We start from the raw sequence: 23518 nt of genomic DNA, 5'->3' as shown, positions 1-23518 counted from the left end.
AAAGTGTGTGGTGTCTGTTCTGTTGGACTTGTCTGACGGAATGTGTGCTCATTAGGATTGATTACTTCATGTACACATTACGATGTGGTGTCATATGGTTCATTTGGCCAGGATTGAGGTTTTCATTCTGCTACTTTACAATCAATGTGTTTTGTCGACTGGCAAGATGGGCACTGAGGTTTCAGGAGTACAGTGTCACAGTGTATACAAAAACAGATGCAAACACAAGGATGCTACTGCCTTTCAAGATATCCTTTATTGGAACAAAGCAACATGGACAAAATCTCTCATTGCTGATTAAATGACATTGCTTCTGAACAGAGGGAAGTTAAAGCTTTGTTGAAAACTGTGGAAGCATTGAAGAATGAGGAACCGCCAAGGGGTATTCCAATTAATAAACTGAACATTGTCTAAGAGGAACTATGATGTGATGGGGTGTGTTAGACACTATGTGAGCCACTGTAAGGAATACCAGGGACAGAAGCACTGGCCACAGCTACCTTCGGGGCATCTGATAAGAGTCTCACCTACTGCAACGGCATACGATTGAACTAGAATCGAACTCTTGGGGAGGCTTCCAAAGCTGTCAAACAGGAATTAATGTGATTCTTGAGTTTCTCCTGGCGTATTTGATGATCAAAATTTCCACGGGTGTACTGCCGGTCTATAGTGTCCAACGGGCACAACGGCCAGAATCAGCCGAGGAAATACGTCGTGAAACTTGTCGTGCATTGACGAAATCCAAGCCAATGAAGTCAAATATCAGCAGTAAAGAGAGGAGAGGGCGGCCATTCGTGATCTGAGGGAACGCTCTGAAATTGTTGTCTTACCGGCTGACAAAGGCAATGTAACAGTTGTTGTCTCCCGTAAGGACTACACTGATAAGATGCAGAGCCTGCTAAATGACGATTCCTACCTGAAGATCAGCGTTGACCCTACAAAGAAGGTGGAGAACAAGAAAGAGGGTTCTTCTCAAGGACGCAGATTTACTGGAGGGTGACGCTAAGAAATTGTTACCCCAAGGTCCGGTACCGCCTAGACTATATGGACTCCCGAAGGTTCACAAAGAGGGGGTACCATTACGCCCCATTGTCAGCAACTTCAGGGCACCTACATATTTGTTGGCCAAATACCTGATGGGAATATTAAGTCCTTATGTGGGTAAATGCCCTCATCACATCCGTAATTCCGTGGATTTTGTTGAACGCCTTGATAGCTTCAGGTTGGATGAGTCCGATATCATGGTGAGTTTTGATGTTGTTTTCTTGTTTACGAGGGTACCCCTGCGAGAGTCGCTAGAGTTGATTGGTCAGAGGTTTGACGAGAATACCACTGAACTTTTTAGGCATGTCTTGACTTCCACATATTTTCTTTTTAATGGAGAATACTACGAACAAACGGAAGGAGTCGCCATGGGTAGCCCACTTTCACCGGTGGTAGCGAATTTGTACATGGAGAACTTTGAGGAGGAAGCCCTGTCGTCATCCGAATGGAAACGAACTTGCTTTTTCCGTTATGTGGACGACACTTTCGTCATCTGGCCACATGGTATGGATAAACTCCTTGACTTCTTTACACATCTAAACTCCATACACCCCAACATCAAATTCACTATGGAGACTGAAACGGAGGGTAAATTACCTTTCCTTGACGTCTTGGTCAGGAGAAGGGCTGACGGCACCCTAGGTCATGGGGTGTATCGAAAGACAACACACACTGATCTGTATTTGCACGCAGACAGCTGCCACCACCCTTCACAGAGGAATGGGGTACTTAAAACTCTAATACATAGGGCGCGCACTATCTCTGACACAGAGAGTCTACCCCAGGAATTGGAACATCTGAGAACTGTATTTCGAAAAAATGGGTACTCAGAGTGGCAGATCCAACGTGCTCTCCACCCAACCACTGCATCACAACCTGTTGAGATGGATGAAGTCACGAGGGAGGAGGTAGGCACTGCATTTATTCCATACACAGGCGCACTCTCGGGGAAAATCGCCCGCATTCTGAAGAAACACCGGGTCGGAACTGTGTTTTGTCCTCCGAATAAAACTCGTGCACTGGTGGGTAGCACCAAAGATGACCTCGGTTTGAGGAAGGCCGGCGTGTCCCAGATTCCGTGTCAATGTGGCAAGTCGTATATTGGTCAGACGATGCGTACCGTCGAGGATCGATGCCGTGAACACCAGATGCACACTCGACTGATGTATCCGAGCAAGTCGGCGGTCGCTGAACATTGTTTGTCGGAAAATCACGCTATGGAGTATGACCGCACGAGGATTCTGGTACAGACGTCGAGATACTGGGACAGGGTTGTTAGAGAGGCCATCGAAATTCGCACCAATGACGACCTCATAAACCGTGACTGTGGCTATAATCTTAGCAGGGAACCAGCGATTGGGTTAATCAAGAGTAAATCGAGCAAACGCATAGTTGTGACGACCACGGCGGACAGAGCCATCACACCGACATCATCTCAGACGCCATCGTATTCTGTTCCACCGCGCTACCGTGGCGCGGGGCGCGGACGACGGAGGGAGCACGCCGTGGGCGGAGGGTATTTAAATTGGCCGCCGCCGCGACCGAACCCAGTTCCCCTGAGCAGCCATAGTGTATGGATCTGCGTGCCGGCGTGTTCACAGGAGCTCATTCCGTTAGTTCACCTGATGATGGCGACATGTTTGATCGCCGAAATATTGTGCCAGGAATTAATGGATAAGTCTGTACAACTACCTCACCTGCTAAGGTGTCACCAAGGCTGTGCCGACTGTTAATGCTCCAGAAATTGGAAAGTTCCTTGTAGAAGACATTATTTTGAAGTGCATAGCAGCCCATGTGATGGTCCCTGGTCATGGAAAAGTTATCCAGTCGAGACTAGTATTGGATATAATTCCATGTTGTGACATCACCCACAGGATGACAACTGGCTACCATCCACAAAAGAATGGCCTCACATTCACTTACAAATCACGAAGCAAAGACATCATGGGCTCACACTGCTCTATCTGCTCCATGGTAATAGGGCCGAAATGACAGTGGATACACTGTTCCCTTTCTGACCAGATACACTGTTCCCTTTCTGACTAGATGATGATTACATGAAATTCCTTGTCGCCAGTACTGAAGGAGCAAGGCAGATGGCTCGTGTACGATCCCTGGACACCCTGGAGAAAGGTGGTGTGCTATAACACCAAGCATCTGTCATTGAGATACAGTGTGGGAGGCTTAGTATGGATTATTACACCTGTGTGGAAAGCAAGTCTTCTGGAAAGCTACTAAAGAGCTCCTTTGGACTGTACCATATCCTTCATTGCTTGTCGGACGTCACATGTGAAGTTGAGGATTATGACCCTTCATCAAGAAGACAAAAGCACAGAGATGTCGTCTGTGTCCTCCATGTGAAGCCCTGGTAGAGTCCAAAGGCACAGATCGATGATAGGAGGTTCAAGGAAACTGCAGACCCACTTGGTGATCATGAAATTTTAACAAGTAAGGCTGTCTTCAATGCTCATCTTAGCGAAGAGAATGTAACAACACAACCAGAATGCAAGGAGTCACCATTGCTGTCATACAGAGGACCAGTGACAAGATTTGGATCCAAGGTACTGTAGTCAGTTCCAGTGAGAGCTTGTGAAACAGCAGGTCACTGTTTTCCAGGAGAGGGAGCAATGCTCAAGTTCTGGTGCTGTCAGTGTGATGTAGAGGTTACGCTGCTAACTGGTGTGCCGAGAGTTGCCAGTTTGAACCCAACCACCTATAATTATTTGTTATTTCATATTTATGGTTTGCGAAAGTTCGTGAAACGGATTATTTTTGTGATGTGTGTATATCTCAAACACTCTGTGGACATGTAAATACTAGCTTTCTGGAATATTTGATGTTTGTGTAGAAAAACTGCACTCACCAACCAGGAGATGTGGCTGTACATTGGTGTTCTTGACATATGTGCTTCGGTGCTGACTTCTGTGCCTCACTGACAACCTAGCTTTCATATTTGGGCTTGAGTATGGTTACAACATGACAGTATTGCCAAAATGTGTGGGATCAATACCAAACACGAATAACAGAGGCACTGAACTTATGTAAGAAAACTGACATGATTGCCACAGGTTTATGTGACCTACTGGAAGAGTTGCAGAAGTAATGGAAAACCTGAATTGGAAGACTGAATAACTTGGAGGTAGCTGCCACTGATTCTGCAAAAGCTTCTTTTGAAAGTTTGAGAGAAGAATCTGGAGGTATCCTTCAACCTCATGCATATCGCTCTCATATGGACTATGAAGTTGAGATTGAGCGGCCGCTAGATTGTTAGTAACATTGACAATATTTTCCAGATGCACAATAATATTGACTGTGTAGGGGTGGGCTGGAGGGATTGTGCAATAATATCGAGAATGTCAAAATCTTGGAAAAATGTTGCACTGCCATCTATGGGCAGCATTGATAATATCCCTGACAGTCTGTCGCATGTTACACAGACCAAGGTGGTTAGGTTAGGTTAGGTTACATTAGGTTAGGTTTGTTGTATGGAGAATGAGTTCAAAAGAAGATGAAAGAGCATTATTATAATAGTGTATCAAAATGTATAAATGATTGTAAGCATTCTGGGATGTTGGGGCAGACGAGTACAAAAACAGGAGTGTTAAGAATGATGAACCATATAATTTGTTGTTCAGAAAAATTGTGAATGGCCATGAAGGAAGATTTTTTTAAAGTATTCAGTATTGTTGAGTAATGGAAACCACGTCAACTGTATCACACGTTTATTGTGTCATTACTGTTTTCATTCTTATAACATCTTCAGATTGCCGAGTGGTGCCAAAATCGTGGTATAAATGGTCTGATAGTCATATAAAATTTTACTGACAAAATTCTGAAACAATGATCATAAAACATGCTGTCAACCATCTGGCAGAGCAGGCACTGCATGCCTCTTACACTATCCAGTTGTTGAAGCAATAATAAAAGAGGGGAGGCAGCAATCTGCATGATGAAGGATAACAATGGACAAAGGACTAGAGTTGTAAGGTCTGGCCAGTTTGCTGTTAAAACACTGTGGAATGGCCATTACGAGATGTGAATGCCTGTCACTGATATCTGTTGAAGCAAATGGAACATGATACACTGGCAATTCACCAGAACATGGAAGATGAGAATAGCCTTTCTGAAACATTTCCCTGCTGCAGCCATATGCAGGAAGAAACCTATGAAGCTTTCATTGATTTTACAGAGTCCATCATAGAAACATAATTATACTAATTATAGCATTGAGCATTTAAGTGTGTGCTCCATACATGTTCGGAGTGGGAAGCAACCGTAACTTGTGGCACCATGTTAAGTATCCTCTGTCATGTACTTCAGTGACTTGGATGTATGTAGATCCTGTCAGGCAGATCATAATCATCATCGTTAATGTAATAAGGTGGGCGTGTATGCTATCATGCTTGAAAAGCACAATGTGCTCAATTATGTTAAAGATGCTGTGTCCTCCTATGATGTGTTGTTTGAAGTAAAGGAATGGTGTAAAGAAGGCGCTATTTACACCAACACATGTTCTCCTCGAGTCACCATACGGTGCGTGGCGGACGGTACCATATATCACTACTAGTCATTTCCTTTCCTGTTCCACTCGCGAGCGGAGCATCTACATATACATCTACATCTACATGACTACTCTGCAATTCACATTTAAGTGCTTGGCAGAGGGTTCATCGAACCACAATCATACTATCTCTCTACAATTCCACTCCCGAACAGCGAGCGGGAAAAACGAACACCTAAACCTTTCTGTTCGAGCTCTGATTTCTCTTATTTTATTTTGATGATCATTGGGCTCAACAAAATATTTTCGCATTCGGAAGAGAAAGTTGGTGACTGAAATTTCGTAAAAAGGTCTCGCCGCGACGAAAAACGTCTATGCTGTAATGACTTCCATCCCAACTCGTGTATCATATCTGCCACACTCTCTCCCCTATAACGCGATAATACAAAACGAGCTGCCCTTTTTTGCACCCTTTCGATGTCCTCCGTCAATCCCACCTGGTAAGGATCCCACACCGCGCAGCAATATTCTAACAGAGGACGAACGAGTGTAGTGTAAGCTGTCTCTTTAGTGGACTTGTTGCATCTTCTAAGTGTCCTGCCAATGAAACGCAACCTTTGGCTCGCCTTCCCGACAATATTATCTATGTGGTTCTTCCAACTGAAGTTGTTCGTAATTTTAACACCCAGGTACTTAGTTGAATTGACAGCCTTGAGAATTGTACTATTTATCGAGTAATCGAATTCCAACGGATTTCTTTTAGAACTCATGTGGATCGTCTCACACTTTTCGTTATTTAGCGTCAGCTGCCACCTGACACACCATACAGCAATCTTTTCTAAATCGCTTTTCAGCTGATACTGGTCTTCGGCAAAACAACTTCTGTATGCTTCTGTACTTGCCCTAATTTCTCTTATCTTTCTGGTCCTTATGCGAAATGTACATTGGTGGCAGTAACTCATTCTGCAGCCAACTTCAAATGTTGGTTCTCTAAATTTTATCAGAAGTGATCTGCGAAAAGAATGTCTTCTTCCTTCCAGGGGTTCCTATTGAAGTTCATGAAGCTTTGAAAATGCGGGAAGGATATGAAAAGAATAAACAGTAAGTTCCACTGTAACCTTGGGTTAACCAGTTTTGCCAAAATATATCAAGGCAAGTTTCTTTTATCATAAAGTGTGGCCATATATTTCATGATTTGTTATTAATGTTAGTGTAATTTTCTCAGTAAATTCATGAGGTAAGAGCACAGAAATCAGTTAATGAGAAGCAGATGTAGTAGATGAAGAAGGAATTGTGGAAATTCCTTGAGAAGTTATGCTGGTTGGGGCTGCATACATCCTGTATTCATTCAGGAAGTAAAATAGGTCAAGAAATGTGGCTGACAAAACAGTGTCATATTTGATTTGGGGAGAGGGGGGGAGCGAAGGACTTTCAAAGACAGTACTGCCCCCTGCTTGTGCAACATCATTTGAATCAGCCCCAAAAATTTTCAAATGGACCATAGCAAGAATTTCTACTTAAATTCCTTGGTGTGCACTGTTCTGAGAATAATCTAGTCTGCACTGGCACCTGTGTAGGGGCTGTTGTACATCCTAGATTCCTCACTTATTGCTGTTTCTAGAGTGTGACCTGAGTGTAAACAGTCACCTAAGGTGGATGCTCCCTCTTGTGAAGGAGGCCCCAGTTGGAAGAAGCACGCCATCGGAAATGCAGGCAATTGTGGAGTTTTTCTCGCAATGAACCAATCATCTTCGAATTTAGTGTCTATGGCATGTAAGTGGAATGAGGCTAACGATTCAAAGACCCTTTCAGCTGCACGATGGTTCCTTGTGGTTTCATGCTCTGGAGATGGTAAGTCCTTCATGATGGTAAATTTGTTTATTATTCAGAAATGTTGATGCAGTTGTCAGCCCTGTGAAATTCTGCTCTCATTTACAGAACGGCACCTTGCTTTTGGAGACTACTTGCGATTCTCAAGCACAACAACTGCTTGCCGCTTCGCTTCTCCATGGCTATCCTGTTCATGTCGTTGCCCATATAACTCTGAACTCTTCCCGTGGTGTTATTTACATTAGGCTGCACGATGGTGTGGCAGAGGCCAAAATCCAAACATACCTCTCTGATCAGGGTGTCATTACCATCAATGGGATGATGGTAAAAGGTAGGTGTCTCCTTAGTTCCCACCCACACTCTTTTTCTCACATTTGATAGAGTAGTGCTTCCGTCCAAGATCAAAGCAGGCTATGAATTTGTCACAGTCTGGCCATACATTCTGGACCCAATGTGCTGCTACTAGTGTCATCATTTCAACCACACTCAAATGTCTTGTCGACACCCAGCTAAATGTGTAACCTGTGGTAGGGATGTGTGTGAGAATGATTGTCCGCCTCCTTCTCCCCACTGTGTCAACTGCAATGGCGATCATGCTGTGTCCTCTTGAGATTGTCCTGTGTATATCGATGAGTGGGCTGTCCCAAGAAAGCTGGGTAAAGGAAAAAGTTCCTTACCAGATCGCTCGCAAGCTATTGGCAGTTGCAAACACTGCATACTACCATCTGCCACATATAGTATTGTTCTTGTTACATCTCGCTCCAATGAGGACATGGCCACACAGACATGAGCCCTCAAATTCAGCTCTGAGGTTGTGAAATAGCCCAGTTTCATGGTAGCATTGCCGCCCCCACATCCAGCTATGCAACAAGCCATCAAACTCTCGTCTCAAGGGGCGAAGTCACCAGCTACACAACTGGCAGGCCAGAAAGGACAGCAGGAATACTCCTGTGAAGACTGCCTACATCCTTCCAGCCAACCTACACCTGAGTCTTTCTCTGCTAACCGAAAAGGCTCAAAGAAGTCCAACAGAGGCAAACGATTTTCTCCTTCGCTCACTCGATGATTTTCAACACCATCGCTGTGTACCTCCCCTGGCCACCCTCTGTGTACATTGGAGTGTGCATTATGACTTGTGCAGTAGTGATCACTTTCCGACATTTTTGTCACTGCCCCAGTGTCATTCACGTGATCACGTGGGTGCCCTCCCCCCCCCCTCGATGGGATTTGAAAAAGGCTGACTAGGACTCATTCGCCTCCTTTGCCACTGTTGAGCTGCTTTCTAATGGCGCCATTGAGGTGGTGGTTCACACGATCACCACCGGCATTGTTTCTGCCGCAGAATCTGCAATCCTCTGTTCTTATGGGTTCCCTCGGCGGAGGACTGCAGTTAGAGATCAGAGGCAGACGCTCCAGCGTCATAAGCAGCATCTGTCATTGGAACACTTCGTTACCTTTAAACGGCTTCGTGCCTCAGCCTGATGCCTTGTTCGCCCCCAGAAGCAGGAGTGCTGGGAAAGATATGTCTCCACCATTGATCACCGTTCCTCTCCATCACAGGTTTGGGCCAAGATTAGGTGCCTCTTTGGTTATCTGACCCCTGTCAGTGTACCTGGGCTTTCTCTTGAATGGAGCAGTCTGTACTGACTCTAACACAATTGCAAAACTCTTAGCAGAGTATTATGCTCAAAGCTCCGCTTCTACGAATTACCCACAGGCCTTCTGCTCCCTGAAAGAGTGGTTGGAATGTCTGAGCCTTTCATTCCACACAAGCCACCCTGAATCATACAATGCTTCATTCAGTGAATGGGAATTCCAATGTGCCCTAGCTGCTTGTCCTGATACAGCTCCCAGGCAGGATCGCATCCACTTTCAGATGCTGAAACACCTCTCGGTGAACTGCCATTGACACCCCCTAGACCTTTTCAACTGTATCTGGGTTGATGGTGAGTTCCCATCTCAGTGGCAGGAAAGCATTATCATACCAGTGTTTAAGCCTGGCAAGAACCCACTGGAGGTGGACAGCTACCGTCCCATTAGCCTCACCAAAGCTATGTGCATGTTGATCACACAAATGATGAGTCGGAGGTTGTGTTGGCTACTTGAGTCTTCGGGGCCTTCTGGCTCCGTCCCAGGGTTAAGTCCGTAAGGGCCACTCTGCCACCGATAATTTGGTATGCCTGGAGTCTGCCATCAGCATGGCATTTGCCCACTGTCAGCATCTGGTTGCCGTCTCTCTCTCTCTCTCTCTCTCTCTCTCTCTCTCTCTCTCTTTTTTTTTTTTTTTTTTGAAGGCATACAGTACGAAATGGTGACACCACATTGTCACCATGCTTCACGGGTGGGGTCTTAGGGGCCAGATTCCACTTTTTATTCAAAATTTGTCACTTCATTCCTTCCGCGTTCAGGTTGGTTCCTCTCATAGTTCCTCCGGAGTTCAGGAGAATGGCTCTGTCTTGAGTGTCTGCCTCTTTTTAGTTGCTATCAGTGGGCTAGCTGCAGCTGTGGGCTTCTTTGTTTGCTGATGACTTTTGCCTGTACTATAGCTCCACTGGCATTGCGGTTGCTGAATGGCAGCTACAGGGTGCAGTCTTGGGCCGTCACGCACGACTTCAAGTTCTCGGTTGCCAAGACCTGCGTCATGCATTTTTGCTGGCGTCGCAATATTCATCCTGAGCCACGGCTTTATCTTGACGGCGAACCTCTTGCTGTGGTGAAGATGCATCTGTTTTTGGGCTTGCTTTTTGATACCCGGATGACTTGGGTCCCTCATATTCGGCTGCTTAAACAAACTTTGTGGCGCCATCTTAACTCTGTTTGTTGTTTGAGTCACACCAGCTGGGGTGCCAATCGATATACCCTACTACAACTGTATCAGTCCTGTCTTGATTATGGGAGCCTTTCTTACCGTTCGGCATTGCCTTTTGTGTTGTGGTTGCTTGATCCCATACTTCTCTGTGGGATCCAACTCACAACTTCACAACTAGAGCTTTCTGCACAAGTCCTGTAAACAGCCTACTTGTGGAGGCTGGTGTTCCTCCATTGTGGATCTGTCACAAACGACTACTGGTCGCTTATGCAGCACATGTTTGTAGCTTTCCCGGACATCCAAATTACCATCTCCTGTTCCCCAACTTCGTCGTCCATCTTCCAGAACAATGGCCCTGGTCAGGGCGTATGATTGTGGTTCACGTTCGGGCTCTTCTCTATGGGTTTGAGTTTTTCTCTCTCCCACCTCTTTTCCAGGCCCATATACATATACCCTCATGGTGTGTGCTCTGCCCATGCCTTCGGCTGGATTTGGCACAGGCTGTCTGTGCACCGGCTTTGGAGATTGGCCTTTCGGAGTGTGGTCTCCAATCGGTTTTGCGGCGGAAGGTCCTTGGTACCTGGGGTGATGGACAAACTTCGGATTGTCAAGGAGACTATTGATGTGTGGCTCTCCTCTTTGTGGGCCTCTCGCAAAGACTCGGTTTTACTCTGCCGGCTGCGTATTGGCCACACCTGGATGATACACAGTTATTTATTGCACCGCAAGGACCCACCTCTGTGTCGCTGTGGTTCACCATTGACACTGGTCCACATTTTGTCGGACTGTCCACTTTTAACTCTGCTCAGGCAGACGTTAGCACTGCCTGATATTCTCCCTGCTCTTTTAATGGATGACAGTGCCATGACAGGCTTAGTTTTGAGTTTTATTCGTACAGGGGGTTTTTACGTTCAATCTGAGGGTTTGTCTCTTTTGTGTTGAGTCTGGCCTACGGCCTACAGGTTTAGATCGGGCTTTTTAGCGTGTTTCTTTGTGGTTGGCATTTCCTTTTCTTTTGTTTCCATCATCGGCCAACCACTTTAACACTCTGTGTGTTTTTAATTCCTCTTTTATGGTCTTTGTCTATGTCTTTCTTGTTCTGTGTCATCCCTTGTCATCTCCATTGCTTGTTTTTGTTCCTTTTGGGTGTTACCTTATCATGGAAGAAGGGACCGATGGCCTTTGTAGTCTGGTTCCTTCAAACCCCACATACCAACCAACCAACAAACCAACCAACCAACCGTTTCGACCTTGTAGACTGGCAATGGCAAGGAAAGCGTTTCTGAAGAAGAGAAATTTGTTAACATTGAGTATTGAGTTAAGTGTCAGGAAGCCGTTTCTGAAAGTATTTGTATGGAGCATAGCCATGTATGGAAGTGAAACATGGACGATAAATAGTTTGGACAAGAAGAGAACTGAAGCTTTTGAAATGTGGTGCTACAGAAGAATGCTTAAGATTAGATAGGTGGATCACATAACTAATGAGGAGGTATTGAATAGAATTGGGGAGAAGAGGAGTTTGTGGCACATCTTGACTAGAAGAAGGGATCGGTTGGTAGGACATGTTCTGAGACATCAATGGATCACCAATTTAGTATTGGAGGGCAGCGTGGAGGGTAAAAATCGCAGAGGGAGACCAAGAGATGAATACACTAAGCAGATTCAGAAGGATGTAGGGTGCAGTAGGTACTGGGAGATGAAGAAGCTGGCACAGGGTAGAGTAGCATGGAGATCTGCATCAAACCAGTCTCAGGATTGAAGACAACAACAACAACAACAACCCAACTGCGTGCACACCCAAATGACAGCTTACTAAGGCCGATGAGTAGCTTTACTCCTCCTTGGTGACCTTCGACGAAAAGATTTCCCCACTTCAGAACGTTCCACTCCTTGCACTTCCTCTTTACTACGCCGTGTCCAGTCCCTTGGTAGACTGTTGCAAGCCGTGTCACAATTGGTGTGCGGAGACGTGCTCTCTACATTTTAAACCATGATGCTGCGATGGCAAACTGCATTGATTATAAACAGATGCGTGCACAGTGTCGGCGCATTCTTTGGGATGGCAAGAACGCTAGCTGGATTTCATTCACTAGTTCTTGTAGCAGTTCCCCCCTCTCCTCTGTCGTGTGAGCCAACCTCCTATGGCTCTCTGGGAACATGATCCGTTCTCCGATGTCTGTCTTGACAGCAGTCAGTGTCATCGTGGACCCTATGGCTTTCTCCAACACCTTGGGCTGCCATTTTGTGGAAATTTTGAGCTATTCTCACTATCACCCTGCCTTCCTCCATCAGAAATGAGTGGAAGAGGCTCGAGCTGTATCTTGTATTCTCAGGATTGCGAGTGATACAATGCCACCTTTACTATGAGGGAGCAAGATCGTGTTCTCACTTCATCCCAATCCTCCACCCCAGGGCCAGATGCTGTTCACATTCAGATGATACAGCACCTTTCTCTTGCGTGCAAGCACTTTCTGCTTCATACATACAACCTTGTATGGGGAGAGGGCATGTTTTCTGGATGTTGGTGTGAAGCCACTGTTATACCCATAACTAAACCCAGTAAGGACAAAACCCTCCTTCTACCTTTCACCCCATCTCTCTCACCAGCTGTGTTTGCAAGGTGATGGAAGGTATGATTCATGCCTGGCTGATATTGTGGTTCGAGTCTTGCGATTTACTAATGACTGCACAGTGTGGATTTAGAGTGCACTGTTCTGCAGTTGATCATGTCGTTACTTTGTCCACCCATGTCGTGAATGGTTTTCTGTGGAAATCCCAGACTGTGGCCATGTTTTCCGATTTGGAGAAGGCCTATGACACCTGCTGGAGAACTGGTATCCTCCGTACTATCTACACGTGGGGCTTCTGTGTCCGGTTGGCCCCTTTCCTTCAGGAATTTTTAAAAGAACGAGTTTTCAAGGTGTGTGTAGGTTCTGCCTTGTCGGACATCTTTATCAAGGAACTGAAGTGTCTCAGGCTTCCGTCCTGAGTGTCATCCTCTTTGCTATCACCATTAATCCTATAATGGCCTGTCTCCTGCTGGTCTTCTCTGGCTCCATTTTTATTGACGATTTTGCCATCTATTGCAATTATCCGTGGATCTGTCTCACTGAGTGACATCTTCAGCGATGTTGTGATTGTCTTTACTCCTAGAGCATCGACAATGGCTTTGTTTTTCCACTGTCTATATGAATTTCTGGCAGCGCAATTGGTTTCTCCCACCATCTTTACATCTTGGCCCTGTTGCTCTTTCAATTGTTGAAACGAAGAAATTCCTGGGGCTCATGCTCGATAAGAAACTATCTTGGTCCTGCCATGTGTGTTATCTTGCAGTCCTCTGTACACAGTTCCTCAATGTCCTACATGTCCTAAATGGTACTTCGTAGGGTGCAGATCCAACCATCCTCCTGTGTTTATACTGGTCCCTTTTCCGTTCGTGCATCTGCACGTCCGTCCCTCCAAACTGAGAATCAAGTCTACAAGATCATGGAATGTATCAATACATGAAATTACAACATAGGAGTAACAACGGATAAAATAAAATGTTTGTGAACCTAACAAAAGTCAAGCCACAAGTATAAGTAAGTGCAATCAACAATATAGCAGGAAACAGTTTTGATTTAAAAGCGCGTAGATTACTGCTAAGATTTTTTAATTCTTGTGGTAGCTTATGGAAAATGGGTACTGCAGTATACTGCACACCTTTCTGCACAAGAGTTAAGGAAGCACGATCCAAATGCAGATTGGATTTCTGCTTAGCATTAACTGAGTGAAAGCTGCTAACTCTTCAGAATAAGCTGATATTGTTAACAAGAAATGACAGTAAAGAAATATGTATTGAGAGGCCAATGCCAGAATACCCAGACTAGTGAACAGGGGTCGACAAGAGGTTCATGAACGCACACCACTTATTGCCCGAACCGCCTATTTCTGAGCCAAAAATATTATTTAAGAATGGGAAGAGTTACCCCAGAATATAATACCATACAATGTTCAGCAAGTGGAAAATAAACAAAGTAGACTAATTTTCGTGTTGAACAATCACTCACTTCAGATACCATTAGAATAGTAAAAATGGCAGCATTAAGTCTTTGAACAAGATCCTGAACGTGGGCTTTCCATGACAGTTTACAATCTATCTGAACACCTAAAAATTTGAACTGTTCAGTTTCACTAATCATATGCCCTTTCTGTGAAATTCAGACATTGAATTTTGTTGAATTGTGTGTTAGAAACTGTAAAATACTAAGTGTTACTGTGATTTGGCCTCTGTATATTTTCTACAATCCGTGAACTTATGTCATAAACTGCACTGTTTGAAATGGAGCCAATGTTGCACCCAACATCCCTTACTATCAAGCTAGTGCTTATTGTTAAGGTAAGAGGTGAACCAATTGTGAGCTACTCCCCGTATTCCATAATGGTCCAACTTCTGGAGAAATATTTTGTGATCAACACAGTTAAATCAAAAAATATACCTAGCTTTCAAAACCTTTTGTTTAACCCATCCAGTACCTCAAAGAGAAAAGAGAATATAGCATTTTCAGTTGTTAAGGACTTCTAAAGCCGAATTGTACATTTGATAGCAAATTATGTGATACAAAATGATCAATTATCCTTTTCAATAACTTAAACAGACACTGATGGCATAGAAATAGGTCTAAAATTGTCTATATTGTCCCTTTCTCCCTTTTTATAAAACGGTTTTACTACTGAGTACTTTAATTGTTCAGGAAACTGACCACTCTTAAAGGAAAAATCACAAATATGGCTAAGCACAGGGCTAACATGTACAGCACAGTACTTTAATATCCTGATAGGCACCCCATTTTATCCATGAGTCCTTAGTCTTCAATGATTTATTTATTGACTCAATCTCCCCCTTGTCAGTATCACAGAGGAGTATTTCAGACACCAATCTTGGAAAGGCATTTTCCAAGAGAGTTTTATGATTCCTTGTAGAAATTAAGTTTTTTAATCAATTCACCAGCAATGCTCAGAAAATGATTGTTAAATACTGTACATATAATTGATATATCAGTAAAAGAAATATTTTTACTATGAACTGACTTTATATCGTCGACCTTGTGCTGCTGACCAGACTCTTCCTTCACAACTGACTCTATGGTTTTAATTTTATCCTGTGAATTAACTATTCTATTTGCATATCACATACTCTTTGCCTTCCTAATAACGTTTTTAAACACCTGTCTTGTCACAGATCCTCAAAGTCTCTGGTTCGAGCTTTCCAATCGGCTTCGAATGACTGAAAGTGACAACAGTGCACACTTGAAGCACTGTATTTGGTCGGTTACAGTTTATTACTGCAACAAGAAGTCAAAACAGATATTCTGTGGCCATAAATACAAATATACAAATCATTCACATTAAGACAGAAATGCACAGTGCTGTTTAATATGGATATATAATTTTAATTTTTGTCAGCACTGTAAATCAGTCAAGGAAGTTGGGCATTAAGAAAATGAACTTATGATCACAGAACCTGGGGTTATCTCTTGTCCAGCAATCCTGATTTGTATTTGTGCAGACTTTCAGAAATAACTCCAGATGAATCCCATATTCAAAACTCGTTGTGAAATTTGTAATATGTTAATCTTGTTACAGTAACAAATTATGATGCCCATTTTATTTCGTGTGTGGTGTGAAACTTACTATAAACTCTCTTGTAATACACTATTCAAATACAAAATAAGTAAAATAACCAGAAATGACTTTTGCGGATATTTAAAGGTTCTCACAATAAAGTAAGTCACTGGTTGTAAAAGTATGCAGTATCCTTCTGTAACTGTGTATGTTTTTGTCTATTCTCATGAAATGTTGTATTTTCTTTTATTACAGGAAAATAAACAAAAAGTGGCAGAATGTATATTAAACAATACAACATTGCACCACCTAAGGTTCATTATAAAAGATTTCTTGAAACAATACTTTTTAAAAAATAATTTGAATGCAGATTATGTGCTACTTCATTATACTCAGAATCTAGCGAACTATTCCTGCAATTACTATCAAGATTCATCCTGGGAAAACACTGTATCTGTTATCAGTGGCTATATTCAGAATATTGAGGTACATTCTAGAGAAATTTTTGTGCTGGTCCTGGCGTTTTGTAGTAAGTTAAAGTAATGTAATTTTAGCTAATGTTGATCTTGTTTTAGGATCGTATAGAATGCATCTTGTATATCATAAAAAAAGCTTCAGTACCTTGGAGCACTGCCATAGCAGAAATGGCAGAAGCTGGAGCAAATCTGAAACATCCTCGAGCATCTGACATTAGATACGAGCAGATCAGCGTAAAGTCAAAATTAATTTTAAAAAAATATGGCATCGTGAAACCATCTCAACAAGACACAAGAAATGTAAGTAATAGCCAAGAAGATCTATCTTTCTACCTGTTGTATTAATTAATGTTGCTTGTGGAAGGATGTGTAACATACTTGCATATTCTTAATGATGGTATTTTTGTGTTATATCTTATAATCCACCTGTAGGAAGTATATTATAGTGCTTTTACATACTCTTTATTTTTAAAGGTCTTTTTCACATACCATATGTTGCTATAAGATGAGGTTTTTTCATCATGTTTGTCATATAGCTTTCGACCAGTCTTCACACACACACACACACACACACACACCGTGATGCTGGAGTTGTTCATTTCCTAATTTTGTAGTTAATGCCTCATTTACAATAACTGTGCTGCACTTAATTATGTTGACTTTGGTTTACTTTATAATCTTATTCTTTACCCTAAACTTCTTACTGGTAATCATACTAAAAAAAGGCACTCCTCGAACACTGTTCTTACATTCAATCCTATTTCTAATACTGCTGTTACCCATGCAATTTGTCACTGTCCAGAATAAATGGCATTAGAGGTTCCTTGTTATAGTTTACGGTAAGCCAGTTTAGATTTTTGTGTGTTTTTCTGATGACACCCTTATTTTATTTTGTTACAGACACGTGTTTCGTTAGACAATATACGCTATGTTATAAAGCAGGACAGAGATGAAATGCACAGTGATGTAGTACAGTTGATGGAAGCATCCCCACAACTGAAGTCCCAAGCATACTTGTACCTTGCCAATTTTTATATGGAAAAAGGATGCCAGAAAGAAGCTTTTGCCACTGTTGAAATGCTTGATAAAGATTTACTTGTAGAATTGTGTGAGAAAATGGTATATAAGATAGATTACTTTTTGCAATCAGAGTTGCTCAGTGATATCAGCAGCAATTATATAACTGCTTTGGGTTATATTGTCGACAAATATGGAAATGAACTGGAGGAACTGCGAAGTATTCCTGTACAAGAGTTGAAGAATATGCATACTCTAAAATGTGAATTTGGAATGGCAGTGAAGTTAGACCAGTATGTGTCAGAAAGATTTCGCAAGGATGTCATTAGAAAGTATACTTCGCGCATGTTGAAAAGTAACTTTGAATCCTATGATTCCATGAAATATGATTTAGAAAGACTGACATACCTTCTTCAGTTTTCATATGAAGAGGGTTTTCTAGTGGCTGCACAACAAGCCTGTGATGAAAAGGAACTCAATGTTGCTCGTTTATTTGCAGGGTGAGTATGTTCTGTTCCAGTATCTAAGGATTTATGCTCATTATAACCAAGTCTTATCTGAAGTGTTCATCGGCATTTATTATCAAGTCATGTAGAACACTGTGTTTATGCTAAGGTAGTATGATAAGGTGCAAAGTTGCCTGCCTAGCACAGGTACTGGTACTGATATCAATGGATTTCTCCATTTGTTGTGTTGGTGCTTGCTACTGTACCTGAGAAGTCAGCATGTACAACTGCCATGCGACGAACACTATTTTGATCATAGTTCCGATGTTTTTCCTTGGTGGGAGAACTGTAATTGAGTGTAGTCAGCCTTGTTGAGCCTGTTGACGAGCTTCTTCAAGGAGAAGCAGCAACTGCCAAGAAGCTGACAGTTGCTGAAACAGTGGTGTCCTGGCCCAGTGCCCCTCCATATCACATCCAAAGATATCTTGGCAGAAAATTATGCGTGGTCGTCAGGACCTGCTCGTGGAGTTAGTTTGAACTTCCAAACTCTGAAGTCCGTGCCTTTCATATGTTGTGCTTCACGATCCTTCCTTGCATTTGTTCTAAATACATCATCATTATTATTTTGATTATTTTCTTTAACCATTTCCATCTTGGCCATCACTTTTGTTTCTCAGTACAGAATTGCTAACAAAAACACCAAAACAAAGAATTGTCACCTATGGATACAAAAGTAAATCACGTAATTAGCATGTCACTATATTTTGTTTTGGAAAACACATTAGAACTGTAAAGTAAACTGATCATAAGGTGCTACAGATAATGGTCTTAAGTGTACTCGTAGCAATGAGAGACTCTTAGGTTAATTGTGGAAATAAAACATGTGAAAATGGAATTGTCAGTTTGAGTGGGTGCCCAAAGAAATTTGTGTTACTGAGTAAGTACCAGAACCCATTATCAGTTGCAGGTTGCTGATCTAACAGCATTCAGGGGTAACAAAAATTTATTTCGTGTGATTATTGACTGAATCTAAAAAAATTAAAATGCTGTCATAATCTACTAATATAGACGGATAAACTTAAGTTAAAAAACACGATGCGACAAGTATTACAGTTGGAAACTGTATTTGTCTTGAGGCAGTGGAACTGACAATGCACAAATACCTAGACGTTATAGTCCTCTAGTATCTGAAAATGAGAATACTTAGTGTCATCCAACAAGCTTAACACATAATTTCAAACCTTTATGAAACTCTTTCTCGCTGACACCTCCCACAAAATGATTAAAGGAAGAAAGTTTGTCACTCACTGCATTTTTGATGTTCATGCAGTAAAACTTCAGCATTAGACATAATGTTCTACTTTATTACTTCTTTACTACAAACTATATTTTCAACCCGTTTCGCCAGCTGGTGTGGCCGAGCGGTTCTAGGCGATTGTGTGGAACCGCGCGACCGCTACGGTCGCAGGTTTGAATCCTGCCTCGGGTATGGATGTGTGTGATGTCCTTAGGTTATTTAGGTTTAAGTAGTTCTAAGTTCTAGGGAACTGATGACCTCAGATGTTAAGTCCCATAGTGTTCTGAGCCATTTTTTGCAACCCGTTTCATACACTGTATCTACAAATGTCACTGAATGTTGGTGAAAAGTGGTATCATTGTAAAACACATGGTTTATGTGGCTAGAACACTTTAATTTTCACTCTTAAACAACAACAACTCACTCCATTACATTTTACAGACAAGATCTTAACATGAACATATAAAGAAGCCTTAATGCAGTTGACATTGTCCATTGCACATTTGTGTCATTGAAGTTCCTTGGTGCAATGTATGACACAGACATTTCTTTGCTGCATTTGTGTGTGACATCAGGTGCAGCTTGACCAAACTCGGTGCTGCACAAAGCCCAAAAGCAATACTTCAGACAAACAACACACAACAACAAAATATAATATAAAGAAACCATGCTCCAACTAGGGTTAACCTTAATCCTTGGGCTACTCTTCCCACAAATATGAGACTTGTCACACTTGTTCATTTACATGCTACTACAGTACTTATTTTCCCACCAGTCCACTACATCTGTCAGAATTACAACTTTTGAAATCGTGGAAAATTATGTGCCCTCACATCTGCTGCGCCTTACAAATGAACAAGCTTTGAAAGTATTGTTGTAGTAAGATGATCTGTGAGCTACTATAGACCGAATTTTGTTCCTTCACATAGTAAATACTATTTTCTTGTTCAGCTTAAATGTCTTACTTGTATCAACAATCTTATACTTCTGTTCTCACAATCTGCTTGTATTACATTATCTGGGCATCATATGCACAAGTATACACACAGAGGCATGATATCAATCAGTCATTTAGTACGCCTTAAGTTTGCAGACGTATTTCTGTGACTTATGCAAAGTTCAAACACTTTCCCAACAAACTGTAAAATTAAAGTTGTAGTACACTAAATACAACAAGAAGTCTCATCATCGTATCTGCAGTAGTTCAGGTGTACCACACAGCTGAATGTCTCGGGTAAACTGCCTGTATACGCAGTTTGCACCTGTTTGCTCAGATTAATTCAATTACATTCATCATGTGCAAAAATGATGATAACCATCTTAATGTAGGTGTGGAACTGTTCATATACCTATGAAATGCAGCAGATCTGCCACTGTTCTTTAAAACTGCTACACGAGTTGCCAGTTAGGTATTTACATTGACAGAAATCATATCGTGCTCTTTTTCCCCCCATAAGTATGAAAGGTAAAATTGAAACCCTCCCAGGTGTGACCAATTAAAATTTCCACTGTAAAAATTTGTATAATAATGCACAAAGTGTGGCGAAGCTAAATGCAAATTGTGTTCCCATGGTGTGTATCCTTTCTTTAATTTTTAAAAAAGAAAAGAAAAATAAATTTTTATGTTAAGCATTCATTAGATTAGGAAGGAGATTTAATATTTAATACTTGAGCACTGTTTGGGCTGGACACAGTGTTAGCATACCATGATATTCAAAATGGAAAAATTCAGGATTGGTTTAAGTTCCCTCTTGCATATTGCTAACAACATTGGTAACAGCACTAATAGAGTATACTATAAATAGAATGGATTGATTCACTTCCCAGCCTAATATTACTTCTGAACACACACACACACACACACACACACACACACACACACACACACACAAAAGGTAATTATCTTATTAAAAGCCCCCTGAGGGTCCGGGGGGTTAGAATAGGACTGAGGTATTCCTGCCAGTCGTAAGAGGGAAGTAAAAGGAGTCTCTCACTTTTTGGCCCTATGAGTTCAGGTCCCATTCTCTGGTTTGATCTACCACTTTCAAAATTCTGTAGAAGTGTAGGTTGTATAGGGAAGGACGCCTTACACGGTGCACGAGTGCCCTTAGATTTGATCTCCTGAATCTCTTGTCATGGCTTTGCATCTCCACCTGCGATTCAACTATTTGGGCAAGGACACTTTACAGGTTCCGTTGTCTCCTGTCCTCTTCTGCCCTCATGATAATATTGGATTTCTCTGCACCAAATATCCAGCGTGGTAGCCAGTCCGTTGTGGGGGGGGGGGGGGGGGGGGGGGGGCGGCTGTCATGTACCCATTTGGTGTTAGCCCCCCTGACAACACAGGGATTGCACTGCTGATGATGCCTGAGCTGTAAACTCCTCACATATGCCAAGGAGTAGATGCCTGTCTTCCTGTGGTAGCAGGACTCTCAACAATGGCCATCATGCCATCATGCCAGTTGGCCTTTGCTGTGGCTGGGTGGCACCCATGGGGAGAGCCCCTGATTGGAGTGGGTGGCATCAGGGAGGATGACCCACAATTAAGTGGACTAAGTCATCTCTTGCTGGTGACCATATGGCACCAGCAGTCTCTAAGAAGGGCGAGATAGAATACAATGCCAACAGGTGTAACCCTAAATCATTTCCCTCCCTTGCTATGCCATAGGAGGAATGTAGAGTTACAGACTGGAGAAAGCCATATTCGCCTCGGTGTTTAGTCTGTAGCAGAACCGATGGGGACTCTTTTCTACCTACGACACCTCTATTTTTCATTGAACACCTTGAGGATAAGTTTGGAGAAGTGACAGCACTGTCCAAGGTGCGCAACGGTGCAGTCTTGATTCAGACAGCATCCCCAGCCCAATCCCGCATGTTACTCACCTGTGACAAGCTGGGTGATATTCCTGTTTCCATAACTCCCCATAAAAGCCTCAGTATGGGCATGGTCCAGGGACTTTTTTCCATCATGACCTCCTCTTGCAGTCTGATGATGAGCTCTGCGTCAATTTAGAATCGTGGGGTGTTCATTTCATCCGGCACATTTACTGGGGACCCAAAGGCAACAGGGTTGCTACCAGTGCCTTCATCTTGGCCTTTGAGGGTGATTCATTGCCTGGAAAGGTCAAGGTGATGGTTTACCACTGTGACATTAAACCATACATTCCTGCCCCTATGTGGTGCTTTAAGTACTGGAAGTTCGGGCACATTTCTTCCCGCTGCACTTCCAGCACCACATGTCAAGACTGCGGGTGTCCAGTAGAGTGCTGCAACGCTCAATGTTTGACCGGTCACAGCTCGCCTGTTGACGGGGGGACCGAGCCACTAGTGTCTGGCCCCATACAACTCTGCTCGGTCACATACTCATCTGATGTCCGGATTCCGGACACGCGGATAACCGAGCATGACTGGTCACTGCTTGCTCGCCCCGGCTCGCTGCACTGTACTGTACAAATCCAGAGCCCCCCCCCCCCCCCCCTCCTCTCTCTCTCTCTCTCTCTCTCTCTCTCTCTCTCTCTCTCTCTCTCTCTCTCTCTCTCTCTCTCCCTGTCTCTCTCTTTTAATACAAAAGTAACGTTTCCAAGAGCGGGTGACGGGTGCGTAACACAGCTAAATTCATAGAGCACACTTTCTTTCATAATATTTACTCTCGTCTTCCTACCGTCCAGGAATTTTGTTGTAAATAAAACATTGATCACAAGAGACCAAATAGTGCACCTGATTATGCGAATCAGTCCACATATCAACTGTTGCAGCACATGTTTTATTAATAACTTCTGCAATAACAGAAGACATTATGCTGTTTCGTATTACATCAGCTTGTTCTTTGACATGTGTGCTTATAGTAGAGGGATGTGGCATGACATCTGCCATGTTAACTTCTCCATAATGCGCACCTAGATGTATTAATGCTTGGCCTAGTTCTCTGAAACCTTCCCCGCAAAGGTCTCATATCTTTCGCACACACTGCAACACACTTTGCTGTAATACTGTTTTTTATCACTGCCTGTATCCATGAAGGAGCTGTATCTTTGTGAGGTTTCTTGCAACTGTGTTTCTTTAAATGAGTGGTTCCCGATTAGAAACACAATAATGTGGAGCAGTTTATGCACGATACGTGCCCAGTAGACGCATTGTTTTCATCTACAACCAATAAAAATGTGCTCCATATTTGGCTTTTTAGACCTTCCCGTCTCTTCAATGTATAAACGTTGGTTTCAGTCTTACGTCTTACTGCACTGGCTTCCTGGCACTGCATGATTACAGAGAGAGAGACACACCACAAATGAGAAGCCCGTACTGGCTGCAGTCTCACACGGATAATGACACGTGTAATGTGTTTGAAGTTACGTGCTACGTATTCGGTCACGGCTTCTATGCTCGGTCACTAGAACTAGTGCGGGCAGCCTATCCAGTTAGGGTGTGCTCGCCCCATCCAGTATTTTGTGCTCGCGTACTTGGTCATGCAAGACTCTAGTGTCCAGTGCACCTATA

The 23518-nt window shown here is 42.8% G+C and overlaps 1 protein-coding gene across 1 annotated transcript in view; it reads left to right on the top strand.

The window, feature by feature from the left end:
* LOC126336566 (uncharacterized) overlaps positions 1-23518 on the top strand; it is a 283854-nt gene that overhangs the window by 136038 nt on the left and 124298 nt on the right. Inside the window, exons 12-14 of the mRNA XM_050000416.1 lie at positions 16044-16274; positions 16364-16564; positions 17165-17781. Of these exons, the coding sequence (XP_049856373.1) occupies positions 16044-16274; positions 16364-16564; positions 17165-17781 (1049 nt within the window). The remainder of the gene's footprint in view (positions 1-16043; positions 16275-16363; positions 16565-17164; positions 17782-23518) is intronic.

The sequence above is a fragment of the Schistocerca gregaria genome, chromosome 2 (assembly GCF_023897955.1).
Source record: "Schistocerca gregaria isolate iqSchGreg1 chromosome 2, iqSchGreg1.2, whole genome shotgun sequence".
Taxonomy (NCBI): Eukaryota; Metazoa; Arthropoda; class Insecta; order Orthoptera; family Acrididae; genus Schistocerca; species Schistocerca gregaria.
The sequence above is the reverse complement of the archived record's forward strand: the minus strand, read 5'-3'. Positions and strand labels throughout refer to the sequence as shown.